Source organism: Ananas comosus, linkage group 13 (assembly GCF_001540865.1).
Source record: "Ananas comosus cultivar F153 linkage group 13, ASM154086v1, whole genome shotgun sequence".
Classification (NCBI taxonomy): Eukaryota; Viridiplantae; Streptophyta; class Magnoliopsida; order Poales; family Bromeliaceae; genus Ananas; species Ananas comosus.
Window position 1 is genome coordinate 7,657,691 of NC_033633.1, and position 27,060 is coordinate 7,684,750.

General features: G+C 41.8%; 1 protein-coding gene across 1 annotated transcript; it reads right to left on the bottom strand.

Moving 5' to 3' along the window:
* On the bottom strand, positions 4,003 to 13,541 carry LOC109719272 (cation/calcium exchanger 5). The gene is made up of 2 exons (XM_020245848.1): positions 12,633 to 13,541; positions 4,003 to 5,094 (listed from the first exon to the last, which is right to left on the bottom strand). The coding sequence occupies exons 1-2, from the start codon at positions 13,539 to 13,541 to the stop codon at positions 4,327 to 4,329; spliced, it is 1,677 nt and encodes a 558-aa protein (XP_020101437.1). The 3' UTR covers positions 4,003 to 4,326.

A 27,060-nucleotide genomic window follows, 5' to 3' on the forward strand; every position in this document is an offset into this window, starting at 1 on the left:
AAAGAGTAGTAAATGGCATGAAAGTCATTCGATCCTTTTGCTCTTCTGGTAGTACATAGAAGGCACCTATCCTCGGTATACAAATCTACCATACTCGGTCGCATTGCTCGCGCAGCTTTGCATTCGCGCGCCCGGCACGTGCCGGTTCAGCCGAACTCTTTGCGCGACAAACCTACGAACGGGCCACCATTCCAACGATCGTCTATTCTGGAGTTTATTCACGACACAATGCCCCGATCGTTTCGATATTTTTGGAGGTTTTCCGTGCTGGGCGGCATCTGTACGCAAAACAGCCGTTCGTCAAAAGCTCGACTCGGTATCGTCTGAAGCCGAGCGTACCACGAGTTCGTTGATCCACAATTAGTGTTTACAGAGGGTTAAATGAGTAAACCCATCCATCTACTAAAATCTCATTTTTGAGCCCTAGTGTTGCGACTACGGCAAATCCGCCATTCGCAGATCTAGATTCAGCATTAAACATCTATTACTTGCTAGAAACTAATCAACCATTATTAGAGCATTAAGGATCAAACATAGAGATTACATTGGACGGGTTGAAGCTTATTGCTAAGATTGCTCTATATGGTGAGAGAAGAAAAGATGATGTTGGTGATCGATGATCCACTCTTCTCCTCCAATTCTTCTTCTTCCTTCTTCTGCCTTTCTCTTCTCTCTCACTTTCTGCTTTACGTTAGAGAGAGGAGAGAGTCTGTTGGGGTGAGGGAGAAGAGAGAAATGGGCTAAAACCCACTTCTATACACTCTAATAAGTGCAAAATTGCACTTAAGCCCCTCAACAAGCCTCTTCTTGCAACAGCCCGAACTGGGCATTTTCGGGGTTCGGGGACCGGTCTCTGCATGAGGGACCGGTCTCTGGGAGACCGGTCTCTCTGCCTGGGACCGGTCCCAGAGAGACCTCCAGCCCAGACTTAGCCAATTTTCAGCTTCGTCCGTTTTCGCTCCGTTTTCGCTCGTTTTCATTCGTTTGACCTCCGATTCGTCTCAAATCGAACCGAGACTCTCGAAATATGTTCTCGAGCATGTTTTCATCATCTTTTCATCCACACTAATGCTGGATTTAGCTCACGGCCCAACATAGCCTTTCGGGTCCCGTTTCCGCGCCTATGCGTACCGAAACGCTCGATTGCTCCCGAACCTCACCGAACTTCACCAGAACCATTCAAATGGCTTTCTAACCTCATATAAACCATAACTTCATGATTTTAGAAGTCCGGTACCTTACACTGTCAGGCTGAGTACTGGTACTCGGGTTGGCATACTGGTACTCGGGCATCCAGTACCGGTACCCGGCTTCAAGTACCTCAAAACCCGAGACCCTAATTTCCAATATTTACATTGCGTACCGGTATCCGATCCCGAGTACCGATGCCTAATACAAATTCCACAAATTTAGTTCCAGTACCTGAGCCTCGGTACCTCAATACCCGAGAGCATGTTTTCCACCCTTTGCATTGCGTACCGGTACTCACTTCCAAGTACCGGTACTCAATACAAAATCTGCCACTTAGGCAGATTTTAGCCTTCCGAGTCCGTTTTCGCGTCCAATTTGCACTGAAACACTCGAATGCTCTCCAGACCTTGCCGGAACTTATTTAATTAGCTTTTTAAGCTAATTCCCACCGAAACTTCATAATTGTAGAAGTTCGGTATGTTACATGGGGTAACTCTAGAATCTATCTAGATACTATCAAACACCTACAGTGGGGGTGAATATGTGTATATGCCAAACACAAATCTCTATGGGATAAAAGTCAATGCGGAAAATTAAATAGCACATCGAGATTCACATAGGAAAACTCCAATTTGGAGAAAAATCCACGGTACCAACAAGTGAAAAACTAATCCACTAAGAGTAAAAGATTATAAGGTGATTACCAACTCCACGGACTCGACCTCTATTTTACCTTCTACGGATCTCGCGCACGTCACTGGGTTGTCCACACCCCACGTCCGAATCCTCAGACGTCACGCCCTACGTCCGAATCCACGGACGCCACTCGAATCCTCGAGCACTCACGATTCGAATCCATGAATCGCCTTGATCACGCCGAATCCACGATGCCGCTCATAAAGTGTAAATTCATGTTTCTATGGTGATCCTCTACTTAGAGTGTCATTGAAGAACCAGAGAAAAGTCCCTAAGCGAAACTTAGATCAATTCGACATATATATATTGAATTCCAATATCTCGAATTGACCTAAAAAGGCTATCGGGTGGAAAAAGGTTTAGAATGAAAAGCCTAACCTCTAGGGTTACTCTCTCATGAATTTCGAGTGCTTCCACGTCATAAAGAACTCTACTATTGTATTTATAGACTTTAGAATCAATTAGAATCGGATTAGAGTCATATTAGAAAACCTGTACACTGAGTATCGGTACTCGAATGTGGGTACCGGTACACCATGACGCAACAGGAGTTTCCTAATGCTGAGTACTGGTACTCGGCCGATGCAATACCGGTACTCGGTCGATATAGTCCCGGTACTGAAATATGGTATTGATACACAATTTAATTTGCAGAATTGTTGCTCTCGGGTTTTGAGGAACTCAATATTGGGTTCCGGTACTCAGTATAAAACATTAGGTTTTTCAACCCGGTTTTGAGGAATTGGAGCCTGGTACCTGAACTCAATATAAAATATTGTTATAAATGATTCAAAAGTTTCAAAAATCACTTCTAATGCACTAATTATTACCTATATGATTATAATGTCATAAATCCAGATGAATCACCATGGGAAACATCTAAATCATACCTGAGCATCGTGATTCAACTTGTGAGATGTTTTTGAGTACTTCTCGGAAGCTTAGATTTTTCAACCGTTGACAATACTTACCGAACCCTTCAAGACTCCGGCTCAAATCACGAAACTTGCCAATACAAAATCCCTAACATTAGGTGCTCTCTCTCCACCAACCCGCTCTGCTCCCTCACCTCGATGAAACCCTAAAGCCACGTATTCTCTCATCTCTTCTCTCTCCTCATTCTCACCAACTTTCTCTCGTCGCGCTCAACCCACTCTCAACCTGCTCTCTTGCGAGGATGACGATGAGGACGAGGAGGAGATGATTGCGGTATCTTGGGTTTCGTTCTCTCATCCTCTCTTCATTCTTTCTTACTCTCTCACACTCTTTTTCCCTCCCCTTGTTTTGTTTTAGTCTGAATCGCGCTCGACCCTTTAGGGCAAAGAGGACAACAAGGTCAAGAAGGAGGTGGTTGTCACGCCCCAGCTCGGAAGCTAAATCTATGTGCACGCAAAGACCTGCCACCTAGATAGAGTTGCCTATACGTGCAGGGCGTCGGAGAACAGAACACTTGTAACAGAGTTGCCTATTACAATCTTTTGTATACGTGAGAAGGCAGTTCCTTTCATAAACTAATTATATCTGTTTTATTGTTGCTCTATTTCTTAATCAAGCCCTTCGTTTAGTCAATTTGATCGATCTATGGAATAAGGTGATTTAAATTATGATTGTAGTTGGTCAATCTCTCTACTGATCGATTTATTTCAAATTGTGGTCTATTACATTTCGGATTTGGGGCGTGACACTTAGATGAACTTTTTTTTTTTTCGCTTCTCTCATATTTTCCTTTCACTCTTTTATCCCTTTTTGAATTTTCGGGTACTATCAATTTTAGCCCAGAAAAGGAGAAAACGTCGATAAAACTAGAAATGAAGGAACTTTGGACAGATGGGTTAAAATGTACACCTAATCTAAGGATATACAGGTGGCAGTGCTGCCCCAAATAACTACTTGACCGAGTGAAACCTGACTCCCAGCCTAAAAAGCAAGAGAGAGGGAGGGAGAGTGAAAGAAAGAGTATTCGTAGCGAATGAATGAAATTTCATTTGCAATAAACATAAATTAATGTAGAATTTCTACCATCATCATCAAATAATATCACACTAATATGTGAAGCCAACAGGAAGGTTAAAATTAAAAAAAAAAAGAGCAAATATATATTTCGTTACCCTTTTCTACCATTACATTATTTTTCATAAGAATTTTATCTGACATTTGTGATTCACACCAAGCTCAATTACCATACTGAACATGGTTGGTCTGGCGTCCAGCTGTAGTATCATCTGATATGTTTCATTGGCAGTGGAAAGAACTCCAATGAAGTTGGAAACCCAGCATGTTTCGTTTGCAGAGGGAAGAACTCCATGAAGTTGGACTCCCATGACATTAAGGTACGCACTAGACGGTTGCAGCAGATGCCAACACTAAATTCATCACCATATAACTTGAATTGTGGGCGAAGATCAAATATCATCGACCACAGCTACCGCTTGATATATCTCAACCAGATAATCTCGCAAGAGCCAAGCCCGCTGCGGTGAAAAGAACGTACAACCCAACAAGGCAGTATCCCCAGAATCTTGGTACCCGAAATCCATACCATGTAATCACCAATAGCGAGCCCATCAAGCTGCAAAGGAGGAATACAAAAGCAACCACAATCCCAATGTTGAACTGGAGTTCATATGCTTTCGGGTATACTCTCGCTGTCTGTACCACAAACGCCGTTCCCAGCCCAACCAGCATGTTAAACATAGGGCCCGCAAAGCACCCAGCCATGGCCATCGCCGGCTGGCCAGCCTTGGCCAACGCCACGTCAGCAACAAGGTCGCCCACCGAGTTCCCCCATGCCAAGACCGTCAAGCCAAGGATCGCCGGCGGGAAATTCATGATGCTTCCGATTGCGGTAAGGCAGTTCAAGAGCTCCCCCGCCATTGTCGAGATCCAAAACACACTCATCATGAAAGAGATTAAGGTGATTGCTACTGTCCACTCTGTCTCTGGGGGTTCTTTCTCGAAAATGAAGTGATATAGTGCGAGACAGAGGCTTACAAATAGGATGATAGACCAGAGTGGAAAGCGGGTACGTGGGAGAAAGAATACTATTTGGCTGTCCAATGCGACGAACGAACTTAACGAATATAGAAGAATGAGAGGGCATAAGGCAATGTTAGCTGAGACATAGAACCTGTTCCATTCAGCCCGTGATGACGACGGTATAGTAAGCTTGAGGAGGACTGTGATAGGAACTTCCCAAACTTTTGTTATCTGAGGTGTAACATGAAGAAGGTTATTGTCAATGCAATCTAACCATATGAAAGTACTTCTATACTAAGCTCTGTAATGAACAAACTACAAATTAGTGACATTGTTTAGTCTTCTGAATTCACAAATGTCGAGGCAAAAACAAAGTACAGATAATCATTAAAATAATGGACCAATAACTACTGATGCACCATAGATTCACATCATTAATTGAAAGTAAAGATGGTTTGGTTAGCTGCTATTCACATTGTTATGATTTTCAATGTGAGAACATACCTGAATTCATTCCTATCAGAAAAAATTTCAGTGCCTATGTGCCTGTAGAACTGACTGATGTTCTCTCTCCTCAACAGCATTGAATTATCAATACTCTCCTCTGGAGTCCAAAAACCTCTATCATGCCTGGGTAGTGGGTAATGATTGCAGTCTTAGAATAGTCTCTATACTCTCAAACTAACATCTGAATCATCTCCTTGAGGTCTATCCAGCAGAAACTATCTGAGATTTCGTCATCTGAAGTGCTCGAAAACTAGCAGATGCTTCACAAAAGAAATAGCTAGCAATTTTTGGAAGCAATGCCAAATTTCATAAAAGAAGAAAAGAGGACGACAAAGTCCTGCATAACTATTAGCTAGGTTGAAGACCCTTGAATGTTTAAAATACATGACATATCAATCCTTACCTCACATGGTATGCAACAACACTGACAGCCTCATTAGGACAAATGTTCTCACGAAATCAATGGAGTAAAACGACAACACCAGAACATGGATAAAAGGCATCATCTAGTATTACAAAATATACCAGAAACTGTACAACTTCGTAATCCTAGAGCTGAAGTAATATTAATCCATAAAGGCACAAGAAATGCTGAAGAACTTGGTTATTATTTTCACCCCCTCGCCGGTTATTTGAAGTAGGGCGAGGACTGAAGACTACTTTACCTGTGATGGCTAACAGGTAAGCCTGGAGCCCGCTACGTTACACTTAAATTCAATGCTTTTACCTGGTTAGCTTATCACATCTAATTAGACATATCTTTGTAAGAACATGCACAGCCTACAGAAGGATTTAAGTAGAATTATTTATGATTTGAGACTTGGGCAAAGGTTACTCTAAAGAGAAACGAGGGATGTATTGCACTACAAAATTTTATGTAATAGATGATGAGAGTTCTGATGCACACCATGGTCATGCACTATTATACTTGTCCAACATAAAAAATTGTAGTAATACTAATACAAATTTTTTTATTCAAAGTTATCTAAATTCTAAGGGAGTAAGATATGGGTCAGGGCGATGCGTACTGTGCCCACTAATTACAGGGATGGTCTCTCTTGGCGCCCTTGTGCTGTGATACCTTCTGAGTATCACACGAGACAGAGCGATACCCAGATGGTATCGCAGCACGTCCCGTGTGGGCACGCTGTGTTTTTCTTTTTCTTTCGTTTTTTTACTTCTGGCTTCTTTTCTTTTTTTTCCTCCCATAGGCCTTTATATCTTTCTATTCGAATTTTTTTTATAAATGATCCTACCAATTTTTACAATTGCAAAAAGTCTTTTAAAAAAATAATTATAAAAATAGACCTCTAATATGTTATATTGAATTTTTGAAAAAATAAAAAATATAAGCGGTGAATGAATCGTCGCTTTTAAATGTGGCGAATCATTCACTGCTTCCATAACACCTCTTAAAACCAATAAAGTTATTTTAAAGGTGGTGAACCGTTCACCGCCTTTATTATTTTCCCCTCCTCTCTCCCATTCTTTCATCGTATATCCTTTTAAAAGCGGTGAACCATTCACCGCTTTCATAAGCCGTAAATAATTTGACGAATGCGGTGAACCATTCACCGCTTTCACGTATTTTTTTCTCCCCACCATGCTGGCACCCACATAACAAAACAGAGACTACATTTACAAATAAAATTTTGACGGGTCTAATTTTAGAATAAAATTTTTGAAGAAGCCTAGTGTACTAAAATCTCCTTTCTGCTCTCTTCTCTTCACTTCTACCTTTTCTTCTCTTCTACTCTCTCTTTTTCTTTCTTCTCACATTTCTTCCACTTTTTTTTCTTTCTATGTTTTCCTCCCTTTTTTCTCATGATTTTTTCTCTAATTTCTTCTTTTAATCCCTTCTTCTTTTTTTTTTTTTGATCACTTCGATCTTAAAAGAAAAGAAAAGAAAAAGAAATAGCAAAATCGAAGATCTACTTACTAGGTAAGTCAAAAAATCTACACCTATTTTTTTTTTCCATACATTTAGAATATATTTAACTTGTAAAGTTCTTTTTGTGAGGAAATATGAAATTATGCAAATTTTTATTTACAATTTACAAAAAATCTAAAAATAGATTCACTTGATTTAGTCATTATATGGTCCCATTTTTAATTTTCTTGGATGAATTTAGCATTTTTGTAGTGTACCGTATTTCAGTATAGCATACTAAATTTTGGCCAAATTGCGGGAAGTACAGTTGAGAAATAATTGTGGATATATTTAGAAACGAGTTCCGAGGGTTTCAGAATGATTAGAAGTGAATTAGAGCTCCAAGGAGCGAAAGCAAAAATTTTTGAAAAAAATGTTTCTAGGCTGTTGGACTCTCAAGGTCCGAACCCGCACTTGAGAATCCGAACTTTGATCTTTTCTGTACGTGCCCAAACGATCCCGACCTTGACTGCGAAAATTCTAAAATTTGGCTACAGGTCTAGACCTTGAGGAGGGTCCGGACCTTGCCTGCACAGACAGGAAAAGTGAGGTTTGGGGTCATGACCTTACTGGAGGATTCGGACCCTCTGCCTAGTAGAAAATGCTGTTCAAGGGGTTTTTGGCAATTGTTGCAACACCTTTTAGAGGGAAAACCTCAGCCCTTCCCCCATACTTGTGAAAACACAAGAAACACCCTTTCTCTTGCGCTCTCACTCCTTTTTACTCTCTCTCACTCTAGATTATCTCCACCACCTGGAGATTGTGGAAATCAAGCTTGGGAGAGCTTTTCGAGGTGTGGAGCAAGCTTCATGGAGCAAGAAAAAGCTTGGAGAGCTTGAGGTAGAGGTGAGTTCTTAGAGTTTTAAGTTAAGAGTTTCGAATTTTATCTTATTTTTGGGATTTTATCAAACACTAGACAAATCTAGACTACAAATAATAGAGATTTACAATGAGCAAGGATTAAAGTGCCGTGGCACGCGGTCGTGCCAGAAACTTGCTGGCATGGTACGGCACGGTGCATGTTAAACCATGCCGATGCATGCTGGTCACAAAAAATACGTGTGCTAGCACATAATGGCATGAGCTATTTATTTTCTTTAGCAATAAAATACTCCAACTATTTATTATGTATTTTTATCAAATATTTTGAATTTTATTGAGAAAATTACTTACTAATTTAAAAAATAAAAGGTTTTGAACTGTGCCATCGACACGAGGGCTGTATCGTGTTGATATCTTACTGGCACGATACAAAACGATAGATACGACCCGTGCCGATAGGCACTTAAAATCCTTGGCCATGAGATTTAGGTTTTGGCATTGTTTGGAATACCCTAAGTTGAAAAAGGGCTTTTATTATTGATGGGTTAAAAAAATTATTTGACCTTTTAAAACCCTAATTGGGGTTAAAAAATCATGTGGGACAACTTGATTTCGTGAAATAAAAATGTTTGGGGTTCAAATGAGGTAACGAACCGTTTTTGTTGTTTAGGGCAAGGAAGCTTGCAACTAAGCCTATAGCCAAAGAGAGCCTACTAGCAAGTGTCTACAAACAGTTAGGAGCATTCTAAGGTGGGTTGTGCTCTACCGAAGTGAATAGATTACTTCAATGTCTAGAAAGTACATAACTAAATTAAATTTTATGAGTTGCATGATAGTTTAATTAAGAAATATGCATGCATGAGGCATATATTACTTGCATTAAGTAATTTTACTATCTATGTATGAGTAAATGAGCATACATGTGATATATGTTTATTAAAGGACTTCTCATTTGATATGTAAATGCATGCATTGTCATATTGCATTCCTATGTTGTGGACTAAATGTAGGTTGACATTCTCTAGGGTTGGTAGAAAACTCAACATGTGAGCATAGAGAACACAGTGCCATTGAACATAGGTGAAAAATATAGTGGTAGGATGACCACTTGGGTGTGATTGACTTTAAACCTCGAAAGGTTGACATATAGGGTGAAACATATGAACCCTTGATGAGACCATGAAAGTGGCGATTACACTACTTGTGGATTTGGGGCAAAAATGGGGATGACGATTCCATTCCCCGGCACGCAATGAATGCGGCGATTCCGCGACTTGTGGATTTATGGCTAAGTGCTGCAGCGATTCCACTATCTATTGCTGTTACGATATATTTAGTATATGTTACGATATATTTAGTATCTTATGGTATATTAGGATACTGTATATTATTATCATATATAGAATAGGATTGTATGGTATGTAATCCTAATTGTAGTATTACTATAGTAGGCAATGTTACTATAGTAGACCTATCTTTTATACTATATATTTTCATCAATTCAACCCAAGAAGGTATGTTCTTTTGCCCTTCTTACAATTGCCTAGACGATGACGGCGATTCTGCATGTGATTGACTTAAGATTGAGTCGGGTGATATGATTAGGATGATGAACCTAGTGAGTAAATGTAGTTTACGTCACACGAGTAGCTTCATTATCATGAATAGAGGCATAAGCATGTTTATTTCTTATATAGTTATTTGTTTTTATAGATGGTACTAACCCATACTTATGTTGCCTCCTTTAGACCTGGTAGGTCGGGCTTTTATCTTGGGTGGCCGTACCCGCTAGAAACTATATTTACAGTTTTCATCCCCATATTTTTCAAATCCATCTGCGGGCAACGTCGCGGAGCAAGAAAAAGGCGTAGCGCGGGTGAGGCGGCGGAGGAGGGTGAGGGCGTACGTGTGGGCATAGACAGAGGGGTGAGCGAGGGTGAGGTGGCAGAGGGCGAGGCAGCGCGGCCGAGGTCGGTAAGGAAGGATGAGGGTTTCAAGGGTATTTTGGGTATAAAAAATAGAATATAAACGGAACACTGACAGCGGGGGCCAAAGCGAAATTTTTTATTTTTTAAGGGGGCAAAGTGTAGGTTTTTGAAATTACAAAGGGGGAAGTGAAAAATCGGGTATTGACAGAAAGGTTTTCTGTAATTTAGCCTTGAAAAAATTACTCACTAATTTAAAGAAAGACTTTTGAGCCGTGCCATCGGCACGAGAGCTGTATAATGTCGATATCTTGTTGGCACGATGCGACACAGTAGATACGACCATATGGATGGGCACTTAAATCCTTGATATTTACAAAATAAACACTAAAAAAAAACCATAAATTCTAAAATCTTCAATGGGAAAGGGATGAATATTGCAACTTCGTAGGAAGGCTTACTAGAAGGGTTGTGGAGGAGAGGCGAAGATAAAACATTATCGCTAAAGAGGCAAAACTAAAAGCCTACTATAGACATGATATCACCGTGGAGGAGAGCAGTAGAAGAGGTGGCGAGAATGGGTCTAACTGTAATTAGAGTAGGTCCTAGGGCATCAAATAAATAATTCTCACATTTGTGTAGTCGTAGAAGAATGATAGCATTAACGAGTCTAACTGTAATTAACAGGCACACCGAGTCTGCATCGAGTTCGCGTCGAATCCGTGACAAGTCCAAACCATGTCCAACCCACGTTTGTGACACCCCCAGGATTTGAAATAGTTCTATATATAAGATTTACTAGGATAAACCTCTTAATCCAACTATAGCATTTTAGGCAATCGTTAGGCCCAAGAGGTTAAGAGGGTTAAGCGAGTCTAGGCTAGAGTAATTCTAGAATTTGTAACTCCCCTGAGAAGCAGTTGTGTGAAAATTGGTATCAGAGCCAACGACAAGCCAAAAGTGTGAGACGAGTCTTAGTTGAGCAAGGATTATACAACAGGCAAGAGCGCGGCTCTCCGACTGACGATCATTGTGGATGGAACGCAGCTCCTCACAAGGTAGGCAAAGGCTTGCCTGGTGCTTGTGTGCTTGAGCCTGACGAGGACATCAAAACTTAAAGGAGGAGAAGAATGAGAAACCCCCAGAATTTAAAATAATCCTATATATAAGGATTAGTAGGGCTAAACCTCTTAACCCGTCTATAACAATTTGGGTGATGGTTAGACCCAAGAGGTTAAGAGGGTTGAGCGAGTCTTGGATTAGAGGAGTTACACAATGGGTGACCACATGGGAAGTGAGGCGTCACAGCATTCAATATTGAAATTTAAACAACGAAGCGAGACACGCATGCGACAAACGTCGTAGGTGCGTCCACTCCGATTGTGGGTGGAAAAGTGTTGGATGCTGATGCGAATCTAGATGCGGGTGTGCATAGGTTCCAACATATGGCTGGCTAAGACCATTTTAATAAGAAATGGAGCATACTACGGTGTCAGTGGAAGTAAGTCGCAAGCATCTCCATATCACGTAACAAGAAACACACAGGTCGAACAAATATTCATATAGCAAAAACTGAATTGAAAATACATCCTACATCCACTGGCAAATAGGAGCAAAACATTTCACTATAGAGGAATAAAGTAGTCAATCTCTCAAGAAACCTTAATCCCAATACACTTTGAAACTCTCGTTCTTACAAGATGGCAACCATAATGTAGCGGCTAATCCTAATACATATAGTAAAGATCCTAATCCCCTGCTGTAATAAAGAGCACAAAGATCTTTCCCAATTGGAGTAATCTTACTCTAAAGTGGACCCAAAACAGTAGTGATCTGGTAATATCCCTTACTAAATTTTTCAACCCATTCACCAGTGTCTCCAATGCCATTAGAACCAATCACGTACATCGTGTCAACCATACTTCATTTTCAGAAGACAAATTTTAACTTTATTGCATCTTGGTGCGATTATGATAAAAACTATGAACATTTGGGAATTTCAGTGTAAGTATTTAATCTTCAACAGGCTTATCGCGTGCTGAATAATATCAATATCACCACCATGAAAGACATTAATTAACTGCGATAAGTTGATCCTGGATAATTTCCCCAAATCTTTACGCTCAAAAAGATAAGGTAGCTACCTGAGGTGTTATACCAAGCTTGTGTCTTACATAAGAAAGGGGTATAATAACTCTAAAAGTTGCAAACATCAAGCACAAACTCGAGTAGTAGATATTAAGAAGATCCTTTAACACCATGAGTATAGCACTTTAACCCAGTCTTCAATATCACAAGAAAGCAATAGGTCTTAGTATATAAATTGTGTCGTTAAGGTGGCAACTTCTAAAATATAAACCCAGAATTTACTTTTAGTATTTATCCTACCGCAAGCTTAAATTTGCCCTAGCATGGCTATATTACCACCGACCCCAGCTGCCGCCCCCAACCCAAAAAAGGAAAAAAGAAAAAAAAAAATCCTTCTGAGTAAACTAAACGGGTGTTATCAGTTCTCGAGAGTGGATGAATTTCCAAGGTAGCTTGCAAAACGCAGACAACTGGCGTAATATAGAAACCGAACATACCTTTCTGATCAGGCCACAAAATCCCGGGCCTGATTTACTATCCTCCGCCACTTGCTTTGTTTCCAGCTTCAATGCATGGGGCAGAATCATCCTCTGCCCACAAGCCTCTTTCTCATCCACCATCCTAGCCTGCACCTCCCTCCCCCTTGTATCATTACACTCCGCGGCCAAATCCATGTAGAATACGAAGCCGACGAAGAAGAGGTAGAAGAGAATGAACCCTACGGCCTGCCACAGGAAGATCTCGGCGCTAAGGTAGATGTAGAAGAGGGCGGAGGAGGCGACGAGGTAGAAGAAGACGTCACGGACGAAGGGGGCGGGGTCGAGGGGGAAGGGGGCGGCGAGGAGGGTGACGGCGCCGACGACGAAGGCGGAAACGAAAGTGCCAGCGGAGAGGATGGCGGCAAGGCCGGTGCGAGGGAGGCCGCCGCGGAGGGCGGCGGCGGAGGCGAAGGCGTCGGGAGCGCCGTTGCCAAGGGAGAGGAGGGTGACGGCGGCCATGCTGGGTGAGAGGCGGAGGCGCGCGGCGAGCCGGGAGACGGCGGGGGAGAAGTGGAGGGAGGCGGCAGAGGCGAGGAGGCGGAAGTGGAGGAGGAGGAGGAGGGAGAGCGAGGGCAGCGAGAGGCGGAGGTCGCCGGAGAGCAGGCAGAAGTGGAGGGCCGCGTAGTTGAGCAGGCCAGGGGGGTCGCCGCCGCAGTGGGACGACGACTGGGATGAGAAGGACTGGGGAAGGAGGATGCGGCCGCGACGAGGAGATTTGGAGGAGAAGGAGAAATGGGTCAGGTGAAGGGGATGAGGAGGGGGGAAGAAGAGGAGGAAGAAAGTGTAGGACAGGAGGAGGAGGGAGATGGGAATCAGCTTTAGAGGAGAAGAAGACGAGGGTGAGGAGAAAAAGCAGGGGGCGGCCATGCCATTCACTCGTTAAGTGTCAAGGGAAAATGGCGAGTGAGGAGAGACTACATCGAGGGGGACAGAGAGAGAGAGGGGGGCTGCCATGGGCAGTCGGGACTTTTTTTTGAAAATAACCCTGTGAAATTTTATATTTGCCAAACTAATCCTGTGAAAATTTTATTTGTAAAACTAACCCTCCTCTCGCCACCTCAGCCGCCTGATCAGCATTTCTCATAAAGACGGTGACTCGTTCACCGTCTTTAAGCACTCTCGTGAAGGCGGTAAATGGTTGACCGTCTTCTCAAGGGTACCTAGAGAAGACGGTCACTCGTTTACCGTCTTCACAAAGGCGGTAAATAGTTTACCGTCTTATCTTGTCATAAGCCATTCTACCTAGCCAGCCTAATTTCGCCTAGTCCTCGAGAGTCGCCTAGTCCTCGAGAGGGGGCCTAAAACACAAATAAGACAGTGAGTGGTTCACCGTCTTAATCAGACGGTGAGTGGTTCACCGTCTTAATCAGACGGTGAAAACTTCGCTGTCTTTAGAGTAAATTGCCACCTCTAAAATGCAGATAAGACGGTGAGTGGTTCACCGTCTTTAGAGTAAATTGCCGCCAAGTCGTGGTGGGGCTAAAACACAGATAAGACGGTGAATTGTTTACCGTCTTATCTGTAGAGACATAAAGACGGTGAATGGTTCACCATCTTATCTGTGTAAAAGAACCCAGTCCAGGACTTAGCCATTTTTTTCGGGTTTCTGGAGTTTGCACTAAAGGCGGTGAACCATTCACCGCCTTTAGTGCAACCAGCCCCAGGTTGAGCTCAATTCTAGCGCCTATTTCAACAAGTTTGAGGCAAGTTTTTTCACGATAAGAAATATTCAAACGAGAAACACAACATCACGAGTGGAATAACAAAATACAATCAACTGGATAAAAATATCAAACAAAATACTTACAAATANGTTTATACTAGTTAAACTAGTTTAGGGTTTAGGGTTTATACTAGTTAAACTAGTTTAGGGTTTAGGGTTTATACTAGCTAAACTAGTTTAGGGATTTTAGAGTTTAGGGTTTATACTAGTTAAACTAGTTTAAACTAGGTTTAAACCTAGAAACTTGCTAAGATAGAGTATTACTTGCAATGTGGGTTGCTGTGGCACGGGGGAAGGCTCGGTGGGTCGACAGCGACCGGCGGCGGCGACGTCGGCTGGGGTGGCGGCGACTGGCGGTGGCGATGACGGGGTGCGGCTCTTCGTTGGAGCGGGATAGGCAGAGAGGGAGAGAGAGACAGAGAGATAAGAGAGAAAGAGAGCGAACAGTGAGGGAGAGGTGTCGGGGCTCCGGGTATACCTAGGTAAGACAGTGAATTGTTCACCGTCTTCATTAAAAACAGTGAAGACGGTGAACGATTCACCGTCTTACCTTGGCCCACCTCAGGTTACCAATAAAGACGGTGAACAGTTCACCGTCTTTACTCCACCACAAATAAAACGGTGAACTATTCACCGTCTTATCTGTGTTTTATGTCTCCAGGACTTGGCCAAAGTTGTCTCCAGGACTTGGCCAAAGTTGGGGGGTGTGGTCGCTCTAAAGACGGTGAATAGTTCACCGTCTCATGAAGGCGGTGAACCATCCACCGTCTTCATGAGAAATGCGCATAGACGGTGAACGATTCACCGTCTTTACGAGAAAAATCCAGGCTGGCGCCGACATGGCGAAAGGAGGGTTAGTTTTACAAATAAAATTTTCAGAGGGTTATTTGGCCAAATATAAAATTCTATAGGGTCAGTTTAAAAAAAAGTCCGGCAGTGGATCTTCAAACACCGCGATGGGGACATTGATTTGGTATTTTCTGTTGCAGTTTAATTGGGTGTTTCCAATTTGCCAAGCATATCGGTTTTTTTCGTATTTTTATTTAGCAGTGCTGCCGGTACAATCCCACAGCGGGTGTAGATACTACAACCAGTAAATTCAATGGTTGAGAATAATAGATTTTTTTTTAAAAAAATAATGACGGGTGATGCTACTGATACAACCCACATAGGGTTGTACATTCTACAACCCACATATCTAGGGGTTGTTTGGCCTAGCTATTCAAAAATAATTCTGAGCCCAAAATTACTTTTGATCTCAGTAGAGCATTTGGAAATGACATTCTGAAAATCCGATTCTGTTTTCTATAATCAGAAAACTAATTTTGAAGGCTTCAAAATTAAAAGCAGAAAAAAACTGTTTCTCCAAAACTGATTCTGATTTTGAACTCAAACTTCTAATTTTTATTTTTATTTTAGATTCAAAGTATAAATTTAACATTAAATTTAAATTTTGAAATTTTAAATTCATATTTAAATTTTTAAATCTCAACTTTTCAAATTTAAAATTTAAAATTTAGATTTAAAAATTTTAATGATTTAAGTTCAATCTCAAATTTTATAAATTAATATCAAATTTTAAAATTTAAAAATTCAAATTTTAAATTTCAAAAATCAAAATTTTAAATTTAAAATTTTAAAAAATTTTAAAATTTAAATTTCAAATTTCAAATTTCAAATTTTCAAATTTCAAATTCAAATTTCAAAATTTAAATTTAAAATGTCAACTTTTAATTCAAATTTAAAAATTTTAATTAAAATAAAATTATAATTATTTTAAAAAATAAAATTTAGTAGAAATATTAATATATGCAAAATCAAAATTTTTTTACCAAACAGTTTTAGAAAATCATTTCAGAAAAATCACTTATTTCTAAATTCAACCAAAGGCTCTACAGCTTTTAACCAAAATCAATTCTCCAAACTAAAATCACTTTTACAGAAATCACTTATCCAGAAGCTAGGCCAAACAGGCCCCTAAAGGCTAAAAAAATTTTGCTTCTGAAAAAAAAAAAAAATTAGTATTAACCTCACTCCCCTTTTTTGGCCCCTCACTCTTTCCCTCTTTTTTACTTCTGTGGCCTGCAAGCTAGAGAGAGAGAGAGAGGCCTGCGAGCGAGCGAGCGAGAGATAGGAGAGCTCGAGCGAGAGAGGGGCGATGGTGCGAGAGAGAGCGAGATCAGCGGCTCTGTGCAAGAAACAGAGAGAGAGAGAGAGAGGCAGAGAAAGTGAGAACGAAGCTGGATTCTTCCAACAAACTAGATTCTACCAGCTCCTCCCTCCTCTTTTCTCCGTCTCTGCGAGAAACAGCGGCTCTGTGTGAGAAACAGAGAGAGCGAGATCAGCGGCAAAATTGATCGACATGGCTCACCCGACAACGATTCCTACACCGCCACATACACAATCAGGTATGAGATGTCTGATTCAAACACTCGGTGGAAGATAACAAAGGGAGCAATTCTGAGATCATTGATTACAACTGTTCTTTTTTCTGTAAATAATAATCCTATTAGTTATTAAAATATGCATCTGCTTTGTTGTGGTCAAAGTGCCTAAGCTAGCCCGATCACTATCCAATATTTAGAGTTTTATTCCCAAATGATATTATGATTTGTTGTCTATTGGTGAACTGATGTTGTGTTTTAGTTCTATTTATAGTGCTTTATGTAAGATTCAGTTGGTAGATGCTTAGCTAAACACCCTAATAGAGTGCATTGATTGAGTAATAAAGTTGGTATAAATTTTGTGCTTTGAAATATCCATGTTGAAGATTACGTATAAATTTTTTTTAGTATAAATTTTTTCCTTTAATTTGAACGCATTTTGCCATTTGAGCTAATTAAGAAGTCATTGCTTCATTTGAACTCATTGATTCACTTAATTTTTTAATATTTTGTAGCAATTTTTGAGTAAATTAATAATTTTTAATTATGATGAATTATTTGATTAATTTTATCATTGATTTGGACTATGATCTACTAGTTAACAGATAATGTATTTTTAGGGTATAGTAGAATGTGGTGTATACATTATTAATTTAGATGTATAGATTTTGATAAATAGTTTGCCTGCTCACCATTATTCCAATTTTGTATTTCGACTGCATATGATGTCTTACAGGTGAGCAATTTTGTTAAATGTCTGGGTTGACTGATTATTTGAATTGAAAATTTTTGAGATAGATGAAGAAAGAAACAGTGAGGTCAGAGATATAAATATTTCGACACTAAAAATTGGAATGTCTTTTATCAATTTTGAAGCCGTTTTTAATTTCTATAAGCATTATGCACAAGAAATAAGATTTGGAGTTGTAAAGAGGTCAACAAAAATGACTGATGGTAAGGCTACATATATATACTAATCGCATGCTCTCGTCATGAAAAAATGCATCGGACCGTGACGAATCTTTGTTCTCGTCCAGCGGTAGTGAAGACGAACTGTCTTGCGAGGATAAATGTAGTAATAAATGTAGATTCATCTTGTATAATAAGCAAAATTATACTTGAGCATAATCACGTCCTAAGTCCTTATAAGTCTCGATTTTTTTCCTGCAATCGAGTTATAAATCCAAGCGTCAAGAGGCGGCTTGATCTTAATGATCGTGCGGGAATCAGATTAAATAAAAGTTTTAATTTTATTGCTGTTGAGGCTGGTGGGTATGAAAACTTAATATTTGGAGAGAAGGATGCTCGTAATTATATTGAAAAAGTCCGTCGGTTACGACTTGGTGAAGGTGATGGCGAAACAATTTGTAATTATTTTAGAGAAATGCAAGAGAGAAATGGAAACTTTTTTTATGCCATAGATCTAGACGATGATTTTCGGCTTCGCAATGTCTTTTGGGCAGATTCTCGGAGTAAAGCGGCGTATGAATGTTTCGAAGATGTAATTACTTTTGACTCGACATATCTAACAAATAAGTACGATATGCCATTTGCTCCTTTCGTTGCTGTTAACCATCATGGATAGTCGATCTTGTTGGGATGCGGCCTACTCTCCACTGAAGATACAGAATCGTTTGTATGGCTCTTTCGGAATTGGTTGTCATGCATGTCCGAGCGTGCCCCCAAAGCAATAATCACAGATCAAGATAAAGCGATGCAAAATGCTATCGCACGTGTCTTTCCTGATACTCGGCATCGATGGTGCTTATGGCACATAACAAAGAAGATACCGGAGAAGCTGCATGTATGTGAATGCTTGTAATAGCATTAGTTGTTTATGTTTTGGGTACTGAAATTCATTCAACATACATGATCCAACAAGCGATGATACAAGCACCACAAGTGCAATACAATTAAGAGCAAGAATCACAAGTAACATACAAATGAAATAAAGAGAGATGCATCTAGCTATTACATCACATTTAACCTTTACATATTGGTTTATATTTTCATCTTCCAAAATGAATACACATTCTTCTCATAATACAAAATGGCTCTCCAAATACATAAGTAACTCCCAAATACATCACATCTCTATGTACACGAGGGTACTCTAATGCAAAAGGGAAAGCTACTAGCTACTAGGGCGCTATGCCCTTTCCACGGTCCTTTGCCGGTACTCTCTCGCTAGGCCCTGCAATAAAGTGGGGTGAGAACTATATAAATATAGTTCCCAGTGGGTTCGGCCGCCGACTCCGTCGATCTTTCCACTAGGTCCAAGCAGGTCCAAGCAGATAGATAGATAGATAAATATGGAATTGAAGTACAACATAGTAAAGTAATCTGCAACAATCTACTATGCATTCGATAATCAAGGATGTGAGCTACAACATAGTATATGATCTATGCCTCAATGATCCGATATATGAGCAACTACATAGTATGCAATCTACATATGCTAGTATGCCTCAACAATAATGAAAATGAGCTACTACATAGTAATGTAAACTACACATGGTACTATGCCTCAATAATAAAAGAAATGAGCTACTACATAGTATGCAAACTACACATAATACTATGCCTCAACAATAAAAAAAATAAGCTACTACATAGTATGCAAACTACACATGATACTATGCCTCAACAATAAAAGAAATGAGCTACTACATAGTATGCAAACTACACACGATACTATGCCTCAACAACAATGGAAATGAGCTACTACATAGTAATGTATCCTGCAACATGCTACTATGCCTCAAATATCCGAATGCCATATCCAAGTGAAATGCATGAGCTACTACATAGTATACAATCTACACATGATACTATGCCTCAAATAATCACATGAATGTACGAGCTACTACATAGTGCGTTATGCAACTATGCCTCGATAATATCTAATCTCATGGCCAACCCGAAGGTTGTCGACTCACTCTCAATCTCATAGGTGAGGAGAAGCTGCACTCGCACACCGAGACCGTCTGCGGGACAACCCTATCGTGAAGTACTCCGGAGACCACTGCTTTGGTGGAGCGACCACCGACAAGCGAAAACAGACTAGTGAGTATGATCCAATCCTCACAAGAGGATACCCTATCTACCAGGGTCACAATGCCTCAACTGCACTAATGCAAAATGCATAATGTCTACAACATGACAATTGGGAAAATCTATTATCCCTAGGTTCAAATGCCATAGTGTTCCACTACACTAGATTTGATGCCACTCATTTATGTCATGATGTTATATGTGTCTCGATACACTACATTGACATGCCACTCGTTCTTGTTATATTGTCTCTACTTTACTAGTTTAATGCTACTCATTATGTCATGATGTTGTACGTGTCTCGATACACTAAATTGACATGCCACTCGTTCTTGTTATAGTGTCTCTATTACACTAATCCAAATGCCACTCATCTAGGCCAATTACATGTCCAAGTTCATCATCATTCTTGTTACTATAGGATTCTTGTCACAAGACCCAATCCTCATGCAACCTAAGTTCAAGTGTCAAGCCCACAATACAACACTACCATAGGAAACATGCAAGGAAATGGAATGTAATCAACTACTAATCCTATAATGCACAATATCAATATATGAATATGATCAAAATAGAACTCAGACATAAAAGGAAGCTCGGTTGCTTCAGGATGGACACCCCCCACCTTTTGGTGATATCACGATGCTACGATTCCGTTTCCAAGATTTTAGGAAGCTTTCGCCGCAAGCTGTGGCAATCTGTACCGAAATCGGCCTTTTCTTTAATATCTTTGCGTAGCCTCGACGAATGCTCAAACCGAGTGCAAGAACGCGTTCGGGGACCTAACAATTAGGTTAGAGAAGGGTCAATTGAGATCAAAACCCCTCACAAGCAAAAGCCCTCTTTTTTGGAGCCCTAAATCACCATTGTTGCAATTAGCTTCATACAAGCTACTAATCTTGCAATAAATGAGATCAACTACTCTTAGAGCACTAATAAACATCATCTAGCTAAGTTCAAAGAGGTCTAAGCCATGCTCTAAACATTCACCATGAGAGACTTAAAGAGCTTACCTCAACTAGCTAGCAAGAAGATGAAGAAGATGATGTTGGTCCTTCTCCAAGCTCCAATCTCCACCTTCTCCTCCTAAATCCACTCTTAGAGAGAGAGGGAGAGCTCCTAGAGAGAGAGGAAGAGAGTGTTTTAGTGTTTGGGTTGAGAGAAAATGAGAGGAGAGGTCTCATATCACCTCTATACAACCTTCATTAATGCAGAATTGCAAGAAACCCCCTCAACTTTGTGTTTTATGCACTGCCCGCGCGGGGCCATTTTTTGTATAGGGGACTGGTCTCTGGCAGTGGGAGACCGGTCTCCGAAGGTCCAGAATTCTAGCATTTTTAGGACTTAGTCAAATTTCAGCCTTTTTCGTTTTCGAGGTCGGTTTTCGCTCGTTTGACCTCCGATTCTTTTCAAATCGAACCGAGACTCTCTAAACATGATTTCGAGCGTATTTTCATCATCTTTTCATCCGCGCTAATGCCGGATTAAGTCCATGGTCCAACATAGTGTTCGGGTCCCATTTTCGCTCCTACGCGCTCCAAAAACGCCCGAATGCTTCCGGACCTCACCAGAATCATTCTAATGGCTTTCTAAACCAACATGCCCCGCAACTTCATAATTTTGGAGTTTGGTACCCTACACTCGGGGCGTGACACACTCGCCAAAGCTCGGCGCTGGTCCAACTATCCACACAACGAGGACGCTATTACCACCACTCGATCCGTCGGCGCATAATCCGAAACTCTCAAACCACAAGGTCGTCCTCAAAACATCCTGACTTCACTCTCACAATTAGCTACTCACAATGCCCAGAGAGTTACTCCATCAGTTCTACCTCTGTCTCGAGCCTAACTCTCGGCTCGCAACTAACCACTCGCCAACACAATCCAATCACACCTATCCATTTGGTAGGCGATACCACTATCACACATGCATGCCAGGGGACTAAATCTATCCACGTTCCACCCCCAACTATACTTATGCATGCAATACTCCGAATCCACCTCAAATCAAATCATGGAACCTCTTCCGAGATGCTAATCCTGCTACAACACCCTCAGTAGCAGTAGATTCCATAACCAGGGTCGCTTATCCACAGCCACTCGACGCTCATTGCGAACCCTCAGATCACACCATCTACCTCGCAACGCACACCATTGCGTCTGATGGGAACCACTACAACTAACACCTCCCTACAAGGTCAACAATCTCGGGATCACATCCACAACTATCTCGGGGTCGCCGAAAACTTGATCGACCACCCGATCCATTCCAAACATGATGCGGCTAGCACTCTTCAACCCGCTCCAATCGTACAAACTTCCTAAAAAGATTTTCCATAGAGTCGATCCACACCACACCACATCGACTCATCGTCATACCACTACAACAACATGGCCAATTGACCCCAAAATTTCGAGTTTCCACCAAGCTCGGCCGACTCGAGGCCACCACTCTTCCAAAGCCACGTCGATCTCATTAAAGATCGGCCACGCACAACCACCGAACATGTAACAACTCAACCCTCAAGGTCAAGCGCGCGACACCTACACGCAACACTAACCCCGACTCAAATCCAGGCGAAAGTCATACAAGGGAGCATATTCTCATCACTCAGTTTCATGTTGTGTGCACCCAACATGAACACTCCCTGATGAAAATGAACTACACCTTGGATCCACCCTTAACATCCGTTATAGAGGCATGCCACACATGACCCAATCAATTAACCCTTCGTCACAAATCCAGATCCTCGTTACATTTCACGAACCTAAATCCTTATGGTTTCCAACCTAAGGTTCCTGGGTCTATCCTATACTTTCACTTTTCACGCTCTGATACCATTATATCTGTCACGCCGCGCGACCACCAATTTGGTCGGTTCGGGCACGTCAACAAACGCCGAACGGACAGCACCTCCCCTATCCGCCCAAAGCTTTACCAACTCATGTATTGTAACACACTGGACCTTTGCAAATTGCGAGGTTCGAGTGTTTGATCAGTGTTCTGAGTTTTTTCCAGATATTCTGGAGGGTCGTTGACAGTGTTCTGACCTATGGCTCGTATCTCAAGAATTATAGTATTTAAAGTAGCGCTAAGGTCACCAAAGCGATGGACTTAGGCTGCTCTCGGGTTGCAGTTTTTTAGGCTGTGTACCGGTACACCTTGATGGTTGTACCGGTACAGAAAGTGTACCGGTGACAACTCGATGGTTGTACCGGTGCAAATGAGATTCCTGCCAACCCGAGCCTCGGGTTCGCGCATACGAGGGATTTGTACCGGTACACTTTCCCGTGTACCGGTACACTTTGCAGCAAAGGCTGTTTTTGTTAGGGGTTGTATTTGCAATTGTTGCAAACCCTATTTAACCCATTCCAGCCCATTAGAGGACCTCTTTTGTGCCCTAACTCATGGAGGAACCAGGTGAGGTCCCCTCCCTTGAGCTTTTCTCCATTTTTGATAGATTGTAGCTAGTTTTGATCTTTTTTTTCTTCTCCTCCTTGCTCTATGTTGGTTCTATACCATTAGAGAAGCTTTGAGCTCGTGGTTGGAGCTTGGTATAGGGAAGATCTTCATCGCTGGCTGGGTTCTTGGGTGATTTGAAGCTTCTAGTGAGGTTAGTAAGCTTAATCTCCTCTTCGATCCATGATTTGTTAGTTTCCACTAGTTGAAACCCTAGAATTGGGATTTACGGTTTGTAATGGGGATTTTTGATTAGAGGCTTTTGAAGCCCAATTGATCTCATTAGAACCTTTGTTTAGGTTGGTTTAGAAGGCCTCTAACTCTTTTTTGGAGATCGTGAGAGGTTTCTTCGCATTCGGTGAGTTTCCTTCACCTTTGCTTGTGTTGCTTAATGATTGAGCAAATGATTATTCGTAACGTTCGTGTATCCCTCCTTTTGTTACCTTTAGGGTACTAGGAGGTAGTGGGCACCTTCGTCGGTGCAAACAAGGGTTTCGAGAAGTCACGGTGGGTTTGGCTTCATTGGAACAGGAGAAATCTTCTCCTAAGTAGTTAAAAGTTGTTGTTTCATCGAAATGCATGCATATTTATGCTAGATAGAATTTTTATGAATTTTAGAATACTTAAAATGCATGTGTTATGTATCGTGAAAATTCAACTCTATATAGTAGAGCTATATGTGTATTAGGCATGCATGTGAAAAGTATTCTATATTGCAAGTTGGAAACATGTCTCATATGATGAAAATTACTCGAATTATGTATTCTTGAATACTAAACTCATGTTTGGACTTAGTGGACAAAAGTGCCATAAAGGGGCACCCGACTTAGTAAACTGTGAAACTGCAATATAGAGACATAGTGATAGGCCATTTGGACATCGACTATATTCTATGTTTAAGATATGATGACATAGTGATAGGCCTTTGAGATATTTGCCACATTCCATATTTTAGACATGATGACTTGAGACTCGAGACGGACGTTTACACTTGCTTGCCATCGTGCTCATTCGCACATGCTTGTGAGGGTCGCTCCCCCAAAGCCGGCACTCCGAAGATAGCCATTGCGACACATGCTCGCCCGTGCAGGATTGGGCGCCGAAATGGGATGCCGTAGGAGAGGCTCATTTCTAGAGTGGGGATGTTGACTACCACGGGGCCATTAGGCACGGCGCAGACCGGACAACCCACGGGTAGGTCCTACAGGATTGGAACATTGGTAGCTTAGTATACTGAGTGGACATTGACTAGAATAGTAAACATTGACATTTTACTATTTAGCTTGTGGACATTATGTTGGTCATACTCATGTACATTCATATTACAGTAGCTTTATTACTTATGCAAATTCATGCTAAGTAGAGATATCATGGTTTAATAAGTATTCATGTTTAAATACTTGTCATTCATATTGCTTATTTATTCTTACTTACCTGCTTGGTTTCGGGCCTAGTGGCGCATTGCACTGAAATCAGTAATTGCCTACTGGGAACTATTATTTAATAGTTCTCACGCCCTCTGTTTTATGGTTTTCTTTTAGAGCCTTCAGCACCGGTGGAGGCACGAGATCACGGCAAAGGGGTCGCGCAGCTAGATGGCAAGGATTTACAGTTTGCTTAAGTGGTTTTCTCTCTTATTGTTTGTTGTTGTGAGAGAGAGAGGTTTTGTATCCATATATAGAGACCACCTATGTATTACTTATAGTACTTGTATTCGGATTTCAGATGTACTACTTGATCGTTTTATTTATTAGATTTTAGCCTTTTGGTTATTTCTCTATTGTAGAATCTAGTTGTACTTTGCTCTGATACTTCTAGATGTCTTTCTTCTATTGCTTTATTTGCCGTTTTATACTAGACGCCTTATATGTTTTACACGTATGGCGGGTCTGGACACGTGCCGGGCGGGCTTCTGCTGGGTCCCGGGGCGTGACAGATTAATTTGGTATCAGAGCCTAGGGTTGAGTCTTAGTGGACCTATTAAACCTTAGGCCGATTGGACTATAGGAAATAGGCTCGTGAGAGACGAGGTCTATTTGATTTGTAAGCGAAAGTATCATGATTGGGTGTCCTTGATAACTCTAGAAAGTGGAGTTAAATCAAAGTGTATAGCTTCTAACTTCGCGGAGGGTTACGTTGGCGGCCAACAACGTAACATCGGGAGTTAGTAGTGAAGCACACTTTCTTACTTTCGCATGATTTGGATATTATCTTCTTGAGCGGGGATTCGATAGCGTGGGTTTACTAACTTGCGCTTTTATGATGTTGTAGTGTGATGCCGATGACATGCTCTCAATCTGCCGGAGCGGACAATGCGGCACACCTTGAGCAGGTCGAGACCTTCGCTACCTCCGGATCCAGCGAGGTCCGTGAGTTGAGGAGCTAGCTTGCTGCCCTCACCGACTTGGTGTCGCAGCAGACAGTGGCGGCTCAGCAGCAGGCTGATGCGGCGCGCCGACAGGAGGTGCGGATGAAGCGACTCGAGGACCTTCTTCTACAGCAGGCAGCTTCCAGGGAGGCTCCAGTTCCTTCGCCGCCTGCACCGGTTGGGGACGTCGCACCGAGGGAGATCTTAGCGTGCGGCGCCTGAGGTCGTGCCTCGGGAGGAGGACTTTGTGGCACCACCTGTGAGATATTGAATCTCGATGGAAATTTGCTAACTTTGGCCAAATGGACCAAAGTGGGCAATTGAACAGTTTGGACAAGTTCCAGTCGGCATTCCAACAAGTTTGGAAGAGCAAAAATAAGTTCCAAAGATGTTGGAATGGTTTGGACATCGATCGGCGCGAAGTAGAGCCAAAACGGAGTGAAAACAGCATTCTGGAGCTGTTGTACCGGTACAAGAGTGATGGTTGTACCGGTACAACCATCGCAGCTCTCGGGTTGGAGGCTGCCAGACCTTGTACCGGTACAAGGGGGCCTTGTACGGGTACAAGCCCTGCGAAATCGAAAAACCGAGCTCTCGGGTTGGGCTGTCTGCCAGGCCTTGTACCGGTACAAGAAACCGTGTACCAGTACAAGGGACCCGAAACAGTGGGTCTGCTTTGGAAATTAGATTTTTGAGGGGGCTTTTGGGATTTTGTTACAATAGAGGGTTAATATACCTCTTCCTCTCTCAGCCTCTCTCACTCTTAGCCACTCTCTCGCCCTCTTACTGTGAAGCACTGGACCTTTGCAAATTGCGGGGTTCGAGTGTTTGGGCAGTGTCCCGAGTCTTTCCAGACTTTCTGGTGGGTCGTTGACAGTGTTCCGACCTATGGCACGTACTCCGAGAATTGTAGTATTTTATGTAGCGCTAAGGTCACCAAAAAGTTGGACTTAGCCTACCCTCGGATTACATCCTGCACAGGTGTACCGGTACACTCTTGATGGTCGTACCGGTACACATTTTGTACCGGTACGCGCTTGGTGGTTGTACCGGTACACTTGTGGCAAATTTCGAACTCGAGCCTCGGGTTCGCATTTTCGTAGGCTGTGTACCGGTACATTTTCCCGTGTACCGGTACACTTTGGCAGAATTTGAACTGTGTGAACTGCGGGGGGTTTTCCGCGTTTGTGCCTAACCTATTTAGCACCCACGCCCCTTAGGGCACCTCCTGAGCTCACAGCACAGGGAGGAGAAGGTAGGGCACCCTCCCCTTCATTTCTTTGGGTTTGGTCCCTCTCTTTTGGGTTTTTCTTGGATTAACCTCTCTTTTTTCGCTTTTTGGTGCTTTTCCTCCATGGTTGAAGCCAAGAGCTTGGGATTGGAGCCTTGTGGAGG

Bases quoted from the DNA above. Each gene is read 5' to 3' on its own strand.
- LOC109719272 (XM_020245848.1), bottom strand. From the start codon at position 13,541: ATGGCCGCCCCCTGCTTTTTCTCCTCACCCTCGTCTTCTTCTCCTCTA. The intron at 5,095-12,632 runs GTATGTTCGGTT...GTTACACCTCAG, and splicing joins TTTGTGGCCTGATCAGAAAG to ATAACAAAAGTTTGGGAAGT.